This window comes from Ahaetulla prasina, chromosome 6 (assembly GCF_028640845.1).
Source record: "Ahaetulla prasina isolate Xishuangbanna chromosome 6, ASM2864084v1, whole genome shotgun sequence".
In the NCBI taxonomy this organism is placed as follows: Eukaryota; Metazoa; Chordata; class Lepidosauria; order Squamata; family Colubridae; genus Ahaetulla; species Ahaetulla prasina.
In genome coordinates, this window is record NC_080544.1 from 24,364,131 (window position 1) to 24,380,585 (window position 16,455).

Consider the following 16,455-nt stretch of genomic DNA (forward strand, 5'->3'; position numbering starts at 1 on the left):
TGCCTCCCGGCCCCAGCCCTGGCTCCATGCCCAGACAGGCTGAGGAGGAGGAAGCACCTCCCGGCCCCAGCCCTGGCTCCATGCCCAGACAGGCTGAGGAGGAAGAAGCGCCTCCAGCCCCTAGCTCCGGCTCCATGCCCAGGCAAACGGAGCAACTAGACCCCTCCCCCTCTCCCACAGCATGTGAGCCTGAGGGAGGTCAATTACCAACAGCTGCCGACTGGAGTGACCCTCGCTTCAGAAGAATTGATAGGTGGCGGCGTCAGAAGGAAGGGAGGGGCAGGCCTTAATGAGTGCTGAGTCATGGAGCCACACCCCATGGCCTATATAAAGGATCTGCTTTCTGGCATTCTCTGAGTCAGGCAAAGTCGAACATATCTTGCTGAAGTCACTTTCTGGTCTCCTGCCTGCCTTGAGGACTTTGCTAGGACTTTGGCAGAGCTGCAGAGGCACGCCTGATTCGGATTTCCCTGACCCGGCCGTCAGCGGAGGAGTGGGACACGACAGAACTTCCCAAATGGGTAAGAGTTGGGACAAGCCAAATACGTGCCAACATCCTACAATAGAGGGACTGACTCTTCCATGAAAACTCCAGGCAAGGAGGGCAGCGTCCTGTCTGTTTCTAGTTCCACTGGGTCTGCAACCTGTGACCATCTCAAACCACCACCCCTCTGTCCTTTTAAATGTACTACTCATCATGTCCCACTAAAGGTTGAGCACAGAGGTGAGCTGCCTTTTTGAAAAAAATCAGCTTCCATAAGGTGGACCAACTAGATAACCCTTTTCGTTTAAAACAAATGGTCATTTGATCTGATCCAACCAGTTAACCATTATATTCATACATACTCCCTGCTTGGTTTCCAACAAAGATTTTAACTTCCAACCAATCAGATTGGATGATGTGTTATGGGTTTAGGAGTCTTACTTAATCCAAATTGTACATGCACATCTCTCCTATTTTTTTAAACTAGTTCTCTTCATATATTTTTTCTCCTCCACATGAGATCTCCCTTGTATGGCTTAAAACTGCCAAAGGTTCATGTTCCACTCAGGCTAAAGCTATGTAATAAAAAGCCCATTTCAGAACAACAGGAATAGCAGCAGAAACGGGCAAGAAACCAAGGAGGAAGAAAACAAGATCCCTGGGTTTGGGTGCTTTTGTTTTTGTTCCCTTATTGCTTAAAAAAAGAAAAATATCGTTAGCACCTTTAAAGAAAAAAGCTGCTTTCGGAAGATAATGTTCTTAAATAATCTAGAGGCAGTGACTCTTGGCTTCTCATCGTAAGAAAAATGGCAGCTGAAGTTGTACCCTTTTTGCTTCTGGCTTTCTTTGGCTTTTAAAGCCTTTAGAAAAGTGCTAAAAAAGAGTAAAAATGTCATTGCTATTATAAATGAATGGGCTATTGCTTTGCATCCTTCAAATGAGAAACGCCCCAAAGAATCTGTGGAGAAAGAAAGAGAGAGAGAGAGAGAGAGACAGAGAGAGAGACAGAAAGAGAGGAAATTCTAGCAAAAAAAAAAAAATAGCCATGCTCATGTCAATGTCAAGGAGGACGTCCTGGAAATGGCATCTGGCTCTTCTGACACCCCATTGTCCCTTCCCCGTTCTGCTACACCTGAAGGTACACGGGAGGATCTACTGCCTCCCTGCGATGCAGCTAAAATTTTGTCCAGCATCAAAGGGAACCGCTGGAAGGTTGAGTTAATCTGGAGGTTCTCAGGAATCCACCCAGCTGTCAGCTGGCGAGGAGAAAACAGGCGGCCTGATCTTCTAACTCTTGCGGTGGTGTTGCCAGGACAGGGCCCGGGGGTAGTCGTCACCCGACATAAGCTGTGGGCTGTTAAACTGGTCATCGTGGTGGGCAAGGGATGAACCGCCTCTGCCTCCTTTGAAGTAGTAGCTTTTATCCTTTGCAGGTAACTTGCAGCCGTGGGGAAGAAAGGCAGTGGTGGAAAAGGGCTGGGAAGGACAGCTCCCTCCCGTACTTCAGTCTCGCGGGCTGTGCGGTCAACACCGGGCGGCTGAGTGGTGATGACTTTTTTGCTGCAGGATTCACAGCACAGCTTGTGGTAGCCCGGAATGGAGCAGTATCGAGCCAGGACTTCCATTTGGCAGAATACAGACTTGTCCCCAAGGCAAGACGCCTCTGTGATGAGAGAGAAAAAAATCACAAAAAAATGTTTTGTTTTGTTTTTTGATTTTTTTTAAATTTTTAAATGAACATAAATAAAAACATAACACCATCTTCAATTACAAATATGAACAGTGTGTCGGTCGGTTACAAGTCTTTTGTGCTTTTTCACCATATTCATAGCTTATAGTTTACCTAATTTCTCATTTTATCAATCTAATAGGTATCCAAATACTGTTCTCCTCATTAATCATTTATTTAACTGAGGCTGTTTCTTCCCTCACTTCATACAAAATATTCTAAAATTTAGGTTAATTTATATTGTGCCATTCATTTCATTCATCCTAAATCAATCCAATAATAATACATCTTTATGTTATATTTTGTATAATTCTACAATTCTTGTATTATAAAGATCTCTACCAAACTTCGTTACCATATTTTTTTTCCTAACCATTGATAAAATAAGTCCCATATCTTATAATATTGTTTATCTTCCTGTTCTCTAATTTCAAATGTCAATTTGCTCATTTCAGCACATTCCATTATTTTCTTAATAACTTCATCTTGCATTGGTATTTATAAAATATATCATATATCATATATATAAAATTATATCATATATCATATATATAAAATTATAAAGTGACAAAAAATGGTTTCCTGAAGTGGAGTGAAAATACCCTTTGCTCAGGCATACCCTCTGCTGCCAAATGCCCAGAGTTGGAAGGGTTAAAAAAAAACAAAAAACAATACAGGTAGTCCTTGACTTACAATCATTTATTTATGACAGTCTAAACAACACTGAATGATGTGGCTTATGGCTGTGTTTCACACTTACGGACAATTGCAGCATGGCCCTGTGATCAAAATCCAGATGCTTGGTATCTGACACGTATTTATGATAGTTGCAGTGTCCCGGGGTCACATGATCACCTTTTGCAACCTCCTGATGAGCAAAGTCAACAGGACAAACCAGGTTCACCTAACAACCATGTTACCAACTTAACTGTGGCAAGAAAAATCATAAAATGGAGCAAAACTCACTTAACAAGTGTCTCATTTATCAATGAGAAAATTTGGGCTCAATTGTGATTATAAGTTGAGGAGTACCTGTAACCGTCTCAAATATAGCTAATGAACGTTCTGGGTTGTACAATCATTGTCGGGAAAAATTACAAATCTTCATGCCACAATATTATGCAAATACATCGTCCTGTTATATGCAAGTACATCCGAATGAAATCAACCGTATCTACATCATTCCTGCAATAATGAAAGAATAGCACAGACGCATACATAAATAGATAAGAACCCGGCTAGAAGTAGGAGTTATTAACAAGGAGAAAGAAAAAGAAAAGAGACGGAATTAAACAAAAGAGAAGCCACAGATTTTCTAGTACTACATAATAACCTTCAAGGCAGAGTTGGGTTTCAGCAGGTTTTGACCAGTTCTGGAGAACTGGTAGCGGAAATTTTAAGTAGTTCAGAGAACCGAATAAATACCACCTCTGACTGGCCCTGCCCCCATCTATTCTCTGCCTCCCAAGTCCCAGCTGATTGGGAGGAAATGGGGATTTTACAGTATACTTCCCCAGGATTGGGGAGGGAATGGAGATTTTACAGTATCCTTCCCCTGCCACACCCACCAAGCTCATACCCAAACCACGCCATGCCTACCAAGCCACACCCACAGAACTGGTAGTAAAATTTTTTGAAACCCATCACTGCTTCAAGGGAGTGAAGTAAACTAAACAGGATTATCAGAAATTCAGGATGTCAGTGGTATTTGTGACATGATCCATGTTACTGACGATTTCCATCAGGAGTCGTAAATGACTAATGAGCATTCCCATCGCCTTCTGCTCTGAAGAAACTGTCAATTCCAACATCAAAAACCTTGCTCTAATGATATATAGACTTTAGAAGTGGGGTATTTTCTGTTTCTCATGGTAAACACTTCTTAAAATGAAGTTTGCGACATAAGACGTTCAATTTAAACCGATGCCTGTTCAGAAAAAAAGAACACACTATCCTTCACTGCGTATGGAAGACAAGAACAAATCACTTTAATGGCATTAAATTTATGAGTAGCTCAGCAGGTTAGAATGTTATGTTGAAGGCCAAGAAGAGAAGAATACGAGAAGAACAGAAAAGATGCTGAGGAACATCTTTCTAGTTTTGTGGCTCCTCTTTTGTCTAATTCTGTCTCTTTTCATTTTCTTTCTCCTTGTTAATAACTCCTACTTCTAGCCAAATTTCTGATCGACAAGCTCAGCGTCTTAGCCACTGAGCCACCTAGGGAGCCACCAACTTAACTTAATGTGCTTCATTCACCTGCACACTTAGATAGCTAGCAAACCCAATTACGTTTGGTGGTTTAGCAAGCGATTGTTTAAGAAAAAAAAGGGTTTAGTATCTTTTTAGTAAATGTATTCATTCACTTACACAATGAGATGGAGAGCATCCCATCTTCTAAGTATTCCAGAAGATGTTTGGGATAATGCATCTCCAAGAAGGCAGTTTTCCAAAAGGGAGCAGACACATGACAAGGAGCCCCAAATGTATTTTGGGAATAGATTCACCTTGTTCTGAGTAAAACCTACTTCTATTTTAGCGTTTTACATATCGTATGTACAGGAAATTATGGTAAAGCTGTCACAGCCTGAATGGTAATGCTAAGGTTTCCTGAACTGAATCTTCTTGTGCTGAAGAGAATATGTTGTGGTCTGCCAGCAGCCTGCGGAGCTGGCAAAGGAGTCGGACAGTGATGAGGCTGAGGAACAGTGTAGGCCAGTCCTGGAAGCTGGGAAAGGCCCAGATGAGGGCTCTGCATCAGAGGCCGAGGAGGGGCCAGGGCCTTTGGGGAGTGAGGTGAGGACTCCAGAGCCAGTAGTGAGGCAGAGGAACAGGAAGAGCCTGTTCCTAATGCACGCATAAGAAGAGCTGCTAGAAGGCAAGAGCAGCTCAAGCAAAGAGGACGACTCGGGTGTAGGGCCAAGAGATGATTGGCCCCTCCCATAAGGCTTAAAAAAGACCGGCAACGGCGTTTGGGCTTTGCCGGAAAACAATGTTGGAAGCTTCATCTTCTTGCATTTATTTTTGTATCAGTGTCTTCTAAACATTTGCCAAGAAAGGCCTTTGGCAGTTTGCCTAATTGGACCAAGGTTGGTGATAGGACTGAGGAATTTATGTTGGGAGGAATTTGCTTTAATTTAGTTGAACTACGCTGAGAATGAAGTAATTCTCAGCTGTTCGAATAAAGTTTGTTTGTTTTTACACTGACAGGGTTTTCTATTACCTACTTGGGCCTGGGTCACAACAGAATAGAAGAGATTTATTTATTTATTTATTTTGTCACAACAGTATATATAGGTATAAGCATGTAATAACTATACAAATTGGATACAATCAAAGGGAGTTGAGAGAAGCTGATTCAGAATACGAAAGTCTGTACTTACTGGATGATACCTTGCTAACAGGATGTTTGACAGTCTCCTCTGAAACCCACTGAACCTGTGGAGTCACGTGATTGCTGGTGTTTGCATTTGCGGTGACATTTGGTGGCCTTCCTGAAAGAAGTAAAAAAACACATCTGGGATCTCAGCTTGAAAGTAGACGGTTCACTAAACCTTTCCCACAGAATAACCTTCCATTTATGGTGAGATGGTATAAGCCTTCTGAAGATAATCCCAAACAGGTGTACAGATAGTCCTCAATTTATGACCATTTGCTTAATGACGGTTCAAAGTTACAACAGCGTCAGAAAAAATGATTTTATGACCCATGCTCAAAGTTAAGGACTGTTGAACCAACACCATGGATACATGATCACAATTAATGTTGGCTTGCATTTACAACTGGTTGCAGCATCCTATGGTCAGTCAACTTCTGACAAGCAATCTCAGTTGGGAAAACCAGGTTTGACTAATGGTTGTGACGATTCACTTAATGACCATGGCGAAAATGATCATAAAACTAGGTCTGGTCATTGATGACTTGCTTAATGACTGCATTGCTCAGTGGCTGAAATTCCAGTCCCAGATGTGATCATAATTCAAGGACTATATGTACTTGGTTCTTTTAAAGCAGGGGTCTCCAACCTTGGCAACTTTAAGACTTGTGGACTTCAACTCCCAGAATTCCTCAGCCAGCAAAGCAAGTTTAAGACTTGTGGACTTCAACTCCCAGAATTCCTCAGCCAGCAAAGCAAGTTTAAGACTTGTGGACTTCAACTCCCAGAATTCTGGGAATTCTGGGAGTTCAAGTCTTAAAGTTGCCAAGGTTGGAGACCCCTACTTTAAACCATGGGTCCCCAACCGCTGAGCTGTAGACCGGTTGCAGTCTGTGGCTTGCCAGAAACTGGACCGCACAAGTGAGCAAAGCCCCATCTGCGCACATGCAGGATCCAGGCAGCACACAAAAGCACCCCTCTGTTTCAGGGAAAAACCTCCCTCCGTGGAACCAGTCCCTGGCACCCAAAAAGTTGGGGGACGATACTGTCATCATGTATTCAGGATGGAGGCATCTGCAGAATCCGCCGCTTTCATTAACGTAATAAAAGGGTCGCATCATCAAACCCCTTTCAAATATATATGCAATGCACAATTAATGTATAAAATGGATGGAACGTACAATAGCGCCACACTTCTTTCACAATTTTCTCCCTCCCCCAGACATACCTTCCCATAGATGGTGCCCAAAAATTGTTTTCTGCCTTTGTAACTCTCATTATAATTGGAGGCTAAAAAGCATGGGAAAAATGGCTGCAGGGAATGGGTATGTCTAGTCTGATGAAGAGAAGAACTAAGGCTGACTTGATAGCAGTGTTCCAATATATGAGGGCCTGCCACAAAAGATGAAGGGGTCAACCTGTTTTCCAAAACATCAGAAGGCAGGACAAGAAGTCATGGGTGGAAACTAATCAAGGAGAGAAGCAACGTAGAACTAGGGAGAAACATCCTGACAGTTAGAACAATTAATCAGTGGAACGACTTGCCTCCAGAAGTTGTGGGGGCTCCAACACTGGAGGTTTTTAAGAAGAGATTGGACAACCACTTGTCTGAAATGGTATGGGCTTCCCTCCCTGAGCAGGGGTTGGACTAGAAGACCTTTCAACTCTGTTATTCTGTTATTTGTAATGGGGTGTGTGTGTGTGTGTGTGTGTGTGATGGGTGGTATTCACTTACCTTCACTACTGGTTTGCAAATGTGCCTGCGTGCCTCCTCTATGCATGGACAGAGGGTCAAAAATGGGACGTGATGACATCCGGGTGGATGGGCAGAGTCTCCCGCAACCAGCGCTACCAGATCGTGCGATCCGGATAGAACTGGCTGAATTTCACCACTAGTTGTGTGTGTAGAAATTCCCTCTTTTGCCCCACGTTTGCTGAGAACAAACAACAATTTTTTTTCCTCACTTCCTGATAGGCTAACTAGTTTCCCCACCCCAGATATTTCCATGAGAAGATTTCTATCTTCCCCCACTTCCTTTCTCTAAAAGGAAGTTTGTTCTTCCCATCAAGTCGACATGTTGTCCCTGAAAGCCTTAACTATGAACTCCCAAATAGAGAGCAAAAAAGCCATAGAGAAATATAAACATATATTGTTAGGTCTATGCAAGCATCGAGCCATTCACATTGGCATTCTGATATTCTGGGTTTGTTTTGTTTCCAACAACGGAGCTATTTAATTTCATTACATATGTACAGACACTGTTATTTAATTCCTTGCACAATTCCAGGTTCTCTCACCTGGGCATTCCTCCAGTTGGCAAACTTGGAAAGCCGCTGGCTTCTCACTGTCACACTGACCAATGGCATTGTCGTTGGACTTGCAAACCACTTGGCGTTGCCGAATGCCTTCTCCGCAGCTTACTGAGCACTGCAGTAGGAGAAGAAAAACAGAAGTCGATCAAGGAAGTGGAAAGAAGGAAAGTTTGTAGATCTCCCCAGCCCCCAGGAGGACTCTGCAGGCTTCCCAAAAACTCTGCGCACCCCGTTTTTGCAAAAAATGGACCTGTTTTTGGCAAAAACGGGACGCGCGGGGCAGGGTTTTGGCTGTATTTGGTGTATAAGAAGCACCAACATTTCAACCCATTTTTAGGTGGGGGGAAGTACATCTTACACTCAGAAAAGTACAGTACATCAAAGCCTTTTTTTGAAGAAGACCGCATTTGTATTGAATGGCCTGACTGGAATTCATATTCTGCAGAACATCTTCTGCCTCTGGAAATAGCAAGTGATTAAAAAATGAGAGATTGGGATCTTTTTTAAAAAGAAGAGGGTGAAAGAAGAGCCAGCCTACTAATCTCTCTTTATTTTCAATCAGTCTATCCCCAGGGCAGGAGGAGGATATATTTGTTGCTGAATTTGAGAAAGACAACACAAGACGATATAGCAAAAGTTTCCCCACCATCAAAAAAATATCAATTTTTGTTCTTTTGCCTTTATTATTATTATTATTATTTGTAAATTGGATTTTAGGAACTGCTACCTCATTAGTTCTTTTGGTTATAGAGTGAAAAGAAGGGAGCAGGCAGCATTTCCTGACCCAATTAACAAATTTTATTAAACAGCACCAAAGGCATCTCATAAAGTAGGTTGCAACTCATAAAAGATTGTGTGTTTGTGTGTGTGTGTGTGTGTGTGTAAATTGATATACAATATTGAAAAAATGAGAACACGCCACCAGATGAAAACATAATTCGGAAAATATTGGACTGTGCAGAGATGGATAGATTGACATTGAAAATAAAAGATAAAGGAGATAGAGAGTACTATTCAACGTGGAATAGGTTTTATCACTGGTTAAAGATAAGAGGCAGAAATTAGATGAAAGATTATTGTTATATGTAAGTAAAATATGAATGTTGTTTATAATTTTTAGCATGCTAGTACAATTAATATGATCATAAATATGGTTGTAATTATTACATGTATTATAGAATAGAATAGAATAGAATAGAATAGAATAGAATAGAATAGAATAGAATAGAATAGAATTCTTTATTGGCCAATGTGAACGGACACACAAGGAATTTATCCTTGGTGCATATGCTCTCAGTGTACATAAAGAAAAAATAAAATATATTTGTCAAGAATCATAAGATACAATACTTAGTGATAGTCATAGGATACTTATAAACAATCAAATCATACTAGGAAACAATAAAAACAATATGTTGTAAAGATACAAGCAACATGGATATAGCCATAAGTGGGAAGAGATAGGTACTAGTAAGGATGAGAAGAATAGTAATACAGCCTTAGTAAATAGTTTGACAGTGTTGAGGGAATTATTTGTTTCGCAGAGTGATAGCATTCGGGAAAAAACTGTCTTTGTGTCTAGTTGTTCTGGTGTGCAGTGCCCTATAACATCGTTTTGAGGGTAGAAGTTGAAACAATTTATGTCCAGGATGTGAGGGGTCTGTACTCTGTAGATATTTTCACAGCCCTCTTTTTGACTTGTGCAGTCATTATTATTATTATCATTATTATTATGGATCATTATAACTATCAGTATATCTTATTGTTTTCCTTCTTTTGTAAATTATAAAAAAATAATAATAGTATTTTTAGTTAGATAATAAACTACTAGACTCCTGATTTCTTATTTTATCATCATATACTAACATGGCTCACCTATAACCTCTGTTCCTATGTTTCCTAGGTCCAAAACAGTCAAAAACATTTTGCATTTTGTTTTGGGGAAACAAAGCCACCTCCAAATTTTGGGACAGGATGTTTTGAGATGATTAAAAACAAAGCCTCTTTTTCGTCTCCATTTCATGAGTACCTGCGGAACGAAGAGACGCCAGATCCAGTACCTCCATAAGCTGTTAAGGCAGTGATGGGAACACATGTGACGGGTATCTTACCTGAGACCAAGCCCCTGTCCTCCATTGGGCAGGACACGGGATGCGGCTGCAAGGCCTCCGAGTATCTGGTTTTTCTCCTGCGCAGTACTTTGAATGCATGGTCCGGTTGGTACCATTCTGTAGCTGTTGTATGCACTGCACCACTCTGGCCTGGACCCCAAGTTTGCCACAGGATTTACTGCAAGCACCCCACTGCTCAGTTCCCCAGCTGCCAAGAGAACAGCAAAGAACAGGACTGTGAAGTCCTAACAATTAATGTCCTAATGCACTGGTTCTCAACCTTTATAGTGCTGCGACCCCTTTAATACAATTCCCCACGATGTGGCGACCCCAACCGATCTCAGCGCGCCTCAGCAGCCGCAGAAGGGGGAAAAAAGCGGCAAACTGTTTTTTTGAATTTATCGCACCTGAAGCCGTATTGGCTAGCGATCTGAACTGCTTGCGATTGCCTTGAGGACGGAGGCATTAAAGCGGAGACTCCTCCCCTATTAAGTTTATTGCGCCTGAAGCCAGATTAGGCTAGCGATTGGGAGTGATTGCAGCTGGCTTGAGAGGGAGACATCAGAGCAAAGATTTCTCTCTTTTTTAATTCATCGCGCCTGAAGCCGAATTCGGCTAGCGATTTGAAGAGCCTGCAGCTGGCTTGTGGAGTCAACCATTGGAGCGCGATTCTTCGACTCACAAGTATACTTCCCATATTTCCGATGGTTTTAGGTGACCCCTGGCAAATCGTCATTCAACCCCCAATGGGGTCGTGACTCACAGGTTGAGAATCGCTGTCCTAATGCTTTCTGACCAATGTTGACTTACAACAGTTCATTTAGTGACCGCTCAAACCAGGGGTGAAACTCACTTACCTTCCCTACCGGTTTGCAAATGTGTGCACAACACATGCGCTTCGCTCACTTGTGCTGTCATCTGCACATGTAAAGAGCCTTCTGCGCATGCGCAGAGGCTTAAAATCATCGCAAAAAAGCGCCGTCATGACGTCCGCGTGTGTGGGTGGAGCCTACCGCCGCTACCGGTTCGCCCGAGCTGGATAGAACCGGCTGAATTTCACCCCTGGTTCAAAGTTACAATGGCACTGAAAAAAGTGACTTATGACCGTTTTTCACATTTACGACCTTTGTGGCATCCCTGTGCTCATGTGATCAAAATTCAGATGCTTGGCAATACTGATTCATACTTACGACCCTTGCTCTGTCCCAAGGTCATGTGATCACCTTTTGTGATCTTCTGATGTGCAAAGTCAATGAGGAAGACAGATTTACTTAACAGTTACATTGCTACTTATAAAGTGCAGTGATTCACTTAACTATGGCAACAAAGCTTGCAAACTAGAGTGAAACTCACTTAACAAATGTCTCACGTAACAGCAGAAATTTTGGGCTCAATTGCGGTCATAAATTGAGGACTGTTTTTCAGATTGTATTTGAGAGCTCATATAATCTAGACCAGTGTTTTTCAACCTCAATGTCTTTAAGATGTTCTTCAACCCTTAGAATTTCCCAGTCAACAAGGAACTGCTTAAACAGACCTCTATTTAACCTCACTGAATTTAGGAAACAATGATTTGATTTTCAGCAATAAGTAAGGGTAACCAGAAAATAATCCTTTATTTTCAACAAAAAAGCTGGTCTGGTAATAACTTTTTTTTTTTACAAAAAATTATAGCTGCATGGGTACTCGCTCTTAATATTCACAACTACTACATTTTTCTTGGTATTCAAGATTTGCTAATTTGCAATTTTGTCATACAATGTCTTACCAAAATATTTTAAGCCTGCGAACCAGGGGGAAGGAAATTGTCCATTGAAAATATGTTTTGTTATAATACATATAAAGATTAATTTGTCAGTAATTTAATTTGTCCAGTAATTTAAAATGTCCTAATATTTATACAATAAAATAAAATAAAAAACCCACAGATTTATTTCTCTCTCTCTCAATGGGCCTGGCATCCAAGATTTTTCACAAATCTTCCAGAAATGTAACTTATACATGTTTATGTAAGCTTGCAAGTTAAGCTTGTTATATCATTTAGGTGAATAAAGAAATGACTGATACGAATGGACAATAGTGGTTCACCAATTGTAACACACAAGTTCTGTAGCAATACAGGTAGTCCTCAACTTACGACCACAATTTGCTAATCAAGAAGGTCAATTGAGTTTTGCCCCATTTTATAACCTTTTAGCCACAGTTGTTAAGCAAATCACTGCAGTCATTAAGTGAACCATGCAGTTTTTAAGCGAATCTGGCTTCCCCTATTGACTTTGCTGGGAAGGTTACAGATGGTGACCGCATGGCTCCATCATGCTGCAAGTTTACTAAATACACGCCAGTTGCCATGTCCCTAAATTTTGTCACGTGACCGTAGGGACAGTCGTTAAGTGTCATAAATCCCTTTTTTTCAGTGCTGTTTTAACTTTGGACGATCACTAAATGGAGGGTTGTAAATCGAGGACCACCTGTACGTTAATGAAAGCAGCACTGACATAGATTATAAGCCAGAAATATTTTTGCTAGGCATAATACCTGAAAAGTATGATAAAGGGAACCTACAGTAGTGGCCAAAATTGTGAAAACTGTTTAGGAAAAGTGTATTTTCTAAAACTAGCTAACAACACCACTTTTTTGGGGAGTAGTACCATAAAATTATATATCAATGGAAAGATAATTTAATCAAGAATGTAATGCAACTTTTATGAAGGATTTGCTATTAGAATAGCAGTTATAGTATAAAGAAGAAAAGTGAAACACGTAGAAAAAAACGAGATATACAAAAATTATCACCATAGAAAAAATGAGATATACAAAAATTATCATCATGTCAATTAATACTTAGTTGGGTAATCTTTAGCGTGAATTATGGCCTTACAACATCTTTACATGGAGTGAACCAAGTCTTTTAGTTCTGCAGCTGTTCTAATGTGAAACCAAGATTGAATGATTGCTTCTATTAACTGGGTTTTATTGCTGGATCACTTCTGACTAATAAGTTTCTTTATTCAACTCCATAGATTTTCAATTGGGTTAAGGTCTGGGCTATTCCCAGGCCATTCCAACAGTGGAATAGGATTATCTTAAAACTCCCCCCAAAAGTGGTGTTATTAGCCATCAAACCTCAAAAATACACTTTTCCCAAAAGGTTAATTCTGGCCACTACTGTATATTTAATATTACGTGCTTGGACAGCAGCAAGAATTGTGTATGCACAACATTGGAAAAATGAGGAAATGCCCAGAGAAGACGATGTAATTTAAAAAAAAATTAGATGGTGCAGAAATGAATAGACTGACATTAAAAAGAAAAGAAAAAGAAGACAGTGTATTTTCGGACATGGGACTTGTTTTATAAATGGTTGGATAGCAGAGATAGAAATCAGGAGTGGGAAGAGTATTATTGTATAAAAATAAACAGATCCAGACAATACACTGTTCATTAAGCACTTACGTATGTATGTAATGTGAAAATATATAAATAAACTGTTAAAAAAAAAAAGAAAACAGCACTCACATCGGTTGAGAGCACTCTTGCAAGTTACACCTTCTGCGGATTGGCTTCGGTTTCTTTCCATTGCCACAGAAGTTCCGGTGTAACATTCGGTTATCATTCTTCTTCCGGCATCCATACTTGGCATATTGTATTCCTGTAAGATCACAGAAGGATAAAGGCATTTCAAATGCATGTTGGAAATGTAATTGCAAAGAAGGAATGGTGGACCATTGGTAAAAGAAAGTATTTTTATTGAGTATTGTTGTGCTAAGTATTTTAATGCAGAAGATTCCTAAAGTGGATATAAAACTGAAACCAGAGGTTTTCCTTTTAGGAATAGCCCATAAAGAACTTGCAAAAAATAAAAGCGGGAATTTTGTTCCTGTATATGTGGACTGCAATAAGAGTTCTTTACCTGATAATTGGAAGCTGTGTCAATCTGCGCAAAGGAATAATGTATGGAAAAAGTGATGGAACTAGCAGAGATAGCCAAATTAAGTGCTTTGATCGAAGAAAAGAATATATATATATATATATATATATATATATATATATATATATATATATATATATATATATATATATATATATATATATATATATATATATACGGTTTTGTTTCTACTTGGAAACCACTTGTAGGCTTTGTGCGTGAGACAAGAAAAAAACAACATTTTGTCTTTGGGATTTGTTGATTAGATTAGTTTGTTGTTATAGAAATGATTGCTATTTACTAAATATGTAGAAGTAAAAAGCTGAGGCTATAACTTTACTATTTATGTTCTGCATGAAAAAAAGTTGGAATTTAAAAAGTTAGAACTTTTTACACACACACACATGCACGCACGCACACAGACAGGGCTACATGATATATATATATATATATATATATATATATATATATATATATATATATATATATATATATATATATATATATATACATACATACATACATACATACATACATATATATATATTGAGATTTTCGCGGGTGTTTGTATGTAGCACGAAGCTGAAGCCTGAAGATGACGAATGAGACTTCGTCGAAACGTCGCCAAGACACTTCCAATTTTACGCGGGACAAAACCCGAATAACCAAAGACCTACATATATATACATATACATACATACATACATATATATATATGTATGTTCTCTGTCTTGGATATTAGTGGGGGGTTCTTTTTGGATTAGTTTGCTAATCTTATTTCTCTGGAATCCATTGGATGTTAGTATGTTTGTGAGAGTGTGTTGTTCGGTTTTTAGGTGTTGTTTGTCAGCTAAGCGTTTTGTTCTAGAGATGAGTGTCTTGGCTACGGAGTTGATCTGTGCTGGGTGGTGGTGTGAGAGTGCGTGCAGATAGCGGTTTGTGTGTGTTAACTTCTGATAGATGGTGTGTCCTAGGGAGCCATTGGGTTTCTTGTAGACTAATGTGAAACCAAGATTGAATGATTGCTTCTATTAACTGGGTTTTATTGCTGGATCACTTCTGACTAATAAGTTTCTTTAGTCAACTCCATAGATTTTCAATTGGGTTAAGGTCTGGGCTATTCTCAGGCCATTCCAACAGTGGAATATGATTATCTTAAAACTCCCCCCAAAAGTGGTGTTATTAGCCATCAAACCTCAAAAATACACTTTTCCCAAAAGGTTTCCACAATTCTGGCCACTACTGTATATTTAATATTACGTGCTTGGACAGCAGCAAGAATTGTGTATGCACAATATTGGAAAAATGAGGAAATGCCCAGAGAAGACGATGTAATTTAAAAAAAAAATTAGATGGTGCAGAAATGAATAGACCGACATTAAAAAGAAAAGAAAAAGAAGACAGTGTATTTTCGGACATGGGACTTGTTTTATAAATGGTTGGATAGTAGAGGTAGAAATCAGGAGTGGGAAGAGTATTATTGTGTAAAAATAAACAGATCCAGACAATACACTGTTCATTAAGCACTTACGTATGTATGTAATGTGAAAATATATAAATAAACTATTAAAAAGAAAAAGAAAGCAGCACTCACATCGGTTGAGAGCACTCTTGCAAGTTACACCTTCTGCGGATTGGCTTCGGTTTCTTTCCATTGCCACAGAAGTTCCGGTGTAACATTCGGTTATCATTCTTCTTCCGGCATCCATACTTGGCATATTGTATTCCTGTAAGATCACAGAAGGATAAAGGCATTTCAAATGCATGTTGGAAATGCAATTGCAAAGAAGGAATGGTGGACCATTGGTAAAAGAAAGTATTTTTATTGAGTAGTGTTGTGCTAAGTATTTTAATGCAGAAGATTCCTAAAGTGGATATAAAACTGAAACCAGAGGTTTTCCTTTTAGGAATAGCCTATAAAGAACTTGCAAAAAATAAAAATGGGAATTTTGTTCCTGTATATGTGGACTGCAGTAAGAGTTCTTTACCTGAAAATTGGAAGCTGTGTCAATCTGCGGAATGGAATAATGTATGGAAAAAGTGATGGAACTAGCAGAGATAGCCAAATTAAGTGCTTTGATCGAAGAAAAGAATATATATATATATATATATATATATATATATATATATATATATATATATATATATATATATATATATATATATATATACGGTTTTGTTTCTACTTGGAAACCACTTGTAGGCTTTGTGCGTGAGACAAGAAAAAAACAACATTTTGTCTTTGGGATTTGTTGATTAGATTAGTTTGTTGTTATAGAAATGATTGCTATTTACTAAATATGTAGAAGTAAAAAGCTGAGGCTATAACTTTACTATTTATGTTCTGCATGAAAAAGTTGGAATTTAAAAAGTTAGAACTTTTACACACACACATGCACGCACACAGACAGGGCTACATGATATATATATATATATATATATATATATATATATATATATATAAATATATATATATAAATATATATATATATATATATACATACATACATACAT

The 16,455-nt window shown here is 39.2% G+C and overlaps 1 protein-coding gene across 1 annotated transcript in view; it reads right to left on the reverse strand.

Moving 5' to 3' along the window:
• Positions 1-221: 221 nt before the first annotated feature.
• The window catches only part of ADAMTS14 (ADAM metallopeptidase with thrombospondin type 1 motif 14), a 104,551-nt gene continuing 88,317 nt past the window's right edge, over positions 222-16,455 (reverse strand). Inside the window, exons 18-22 of the mRNA XM_058189234.1 lie at positions 15,536-15,668; positions 10,011-10,218; positions 7,885-8,014; positions 5,594-5,704; positions 222-2,147 (exon numbers count right to left, since the gene is read on the reverse strand). Of these exons, the coding sequence (XP_058045217.1) occupies positions 1,534-2,147; positions 5,594-5,704; positions 7,885-8,014; positions 10,011-10,218; positions 15,536-15,668 (1,196 nt within the window). The 3' untranslated portion in view covers positions 222-1,533. The remainder of the gene's footprint in view (positions 2,148-5,593; positions 5,705-7,884; positions 8,015-10,010; positions 10,219-15,535; positions 15,669-16,455) is intronic.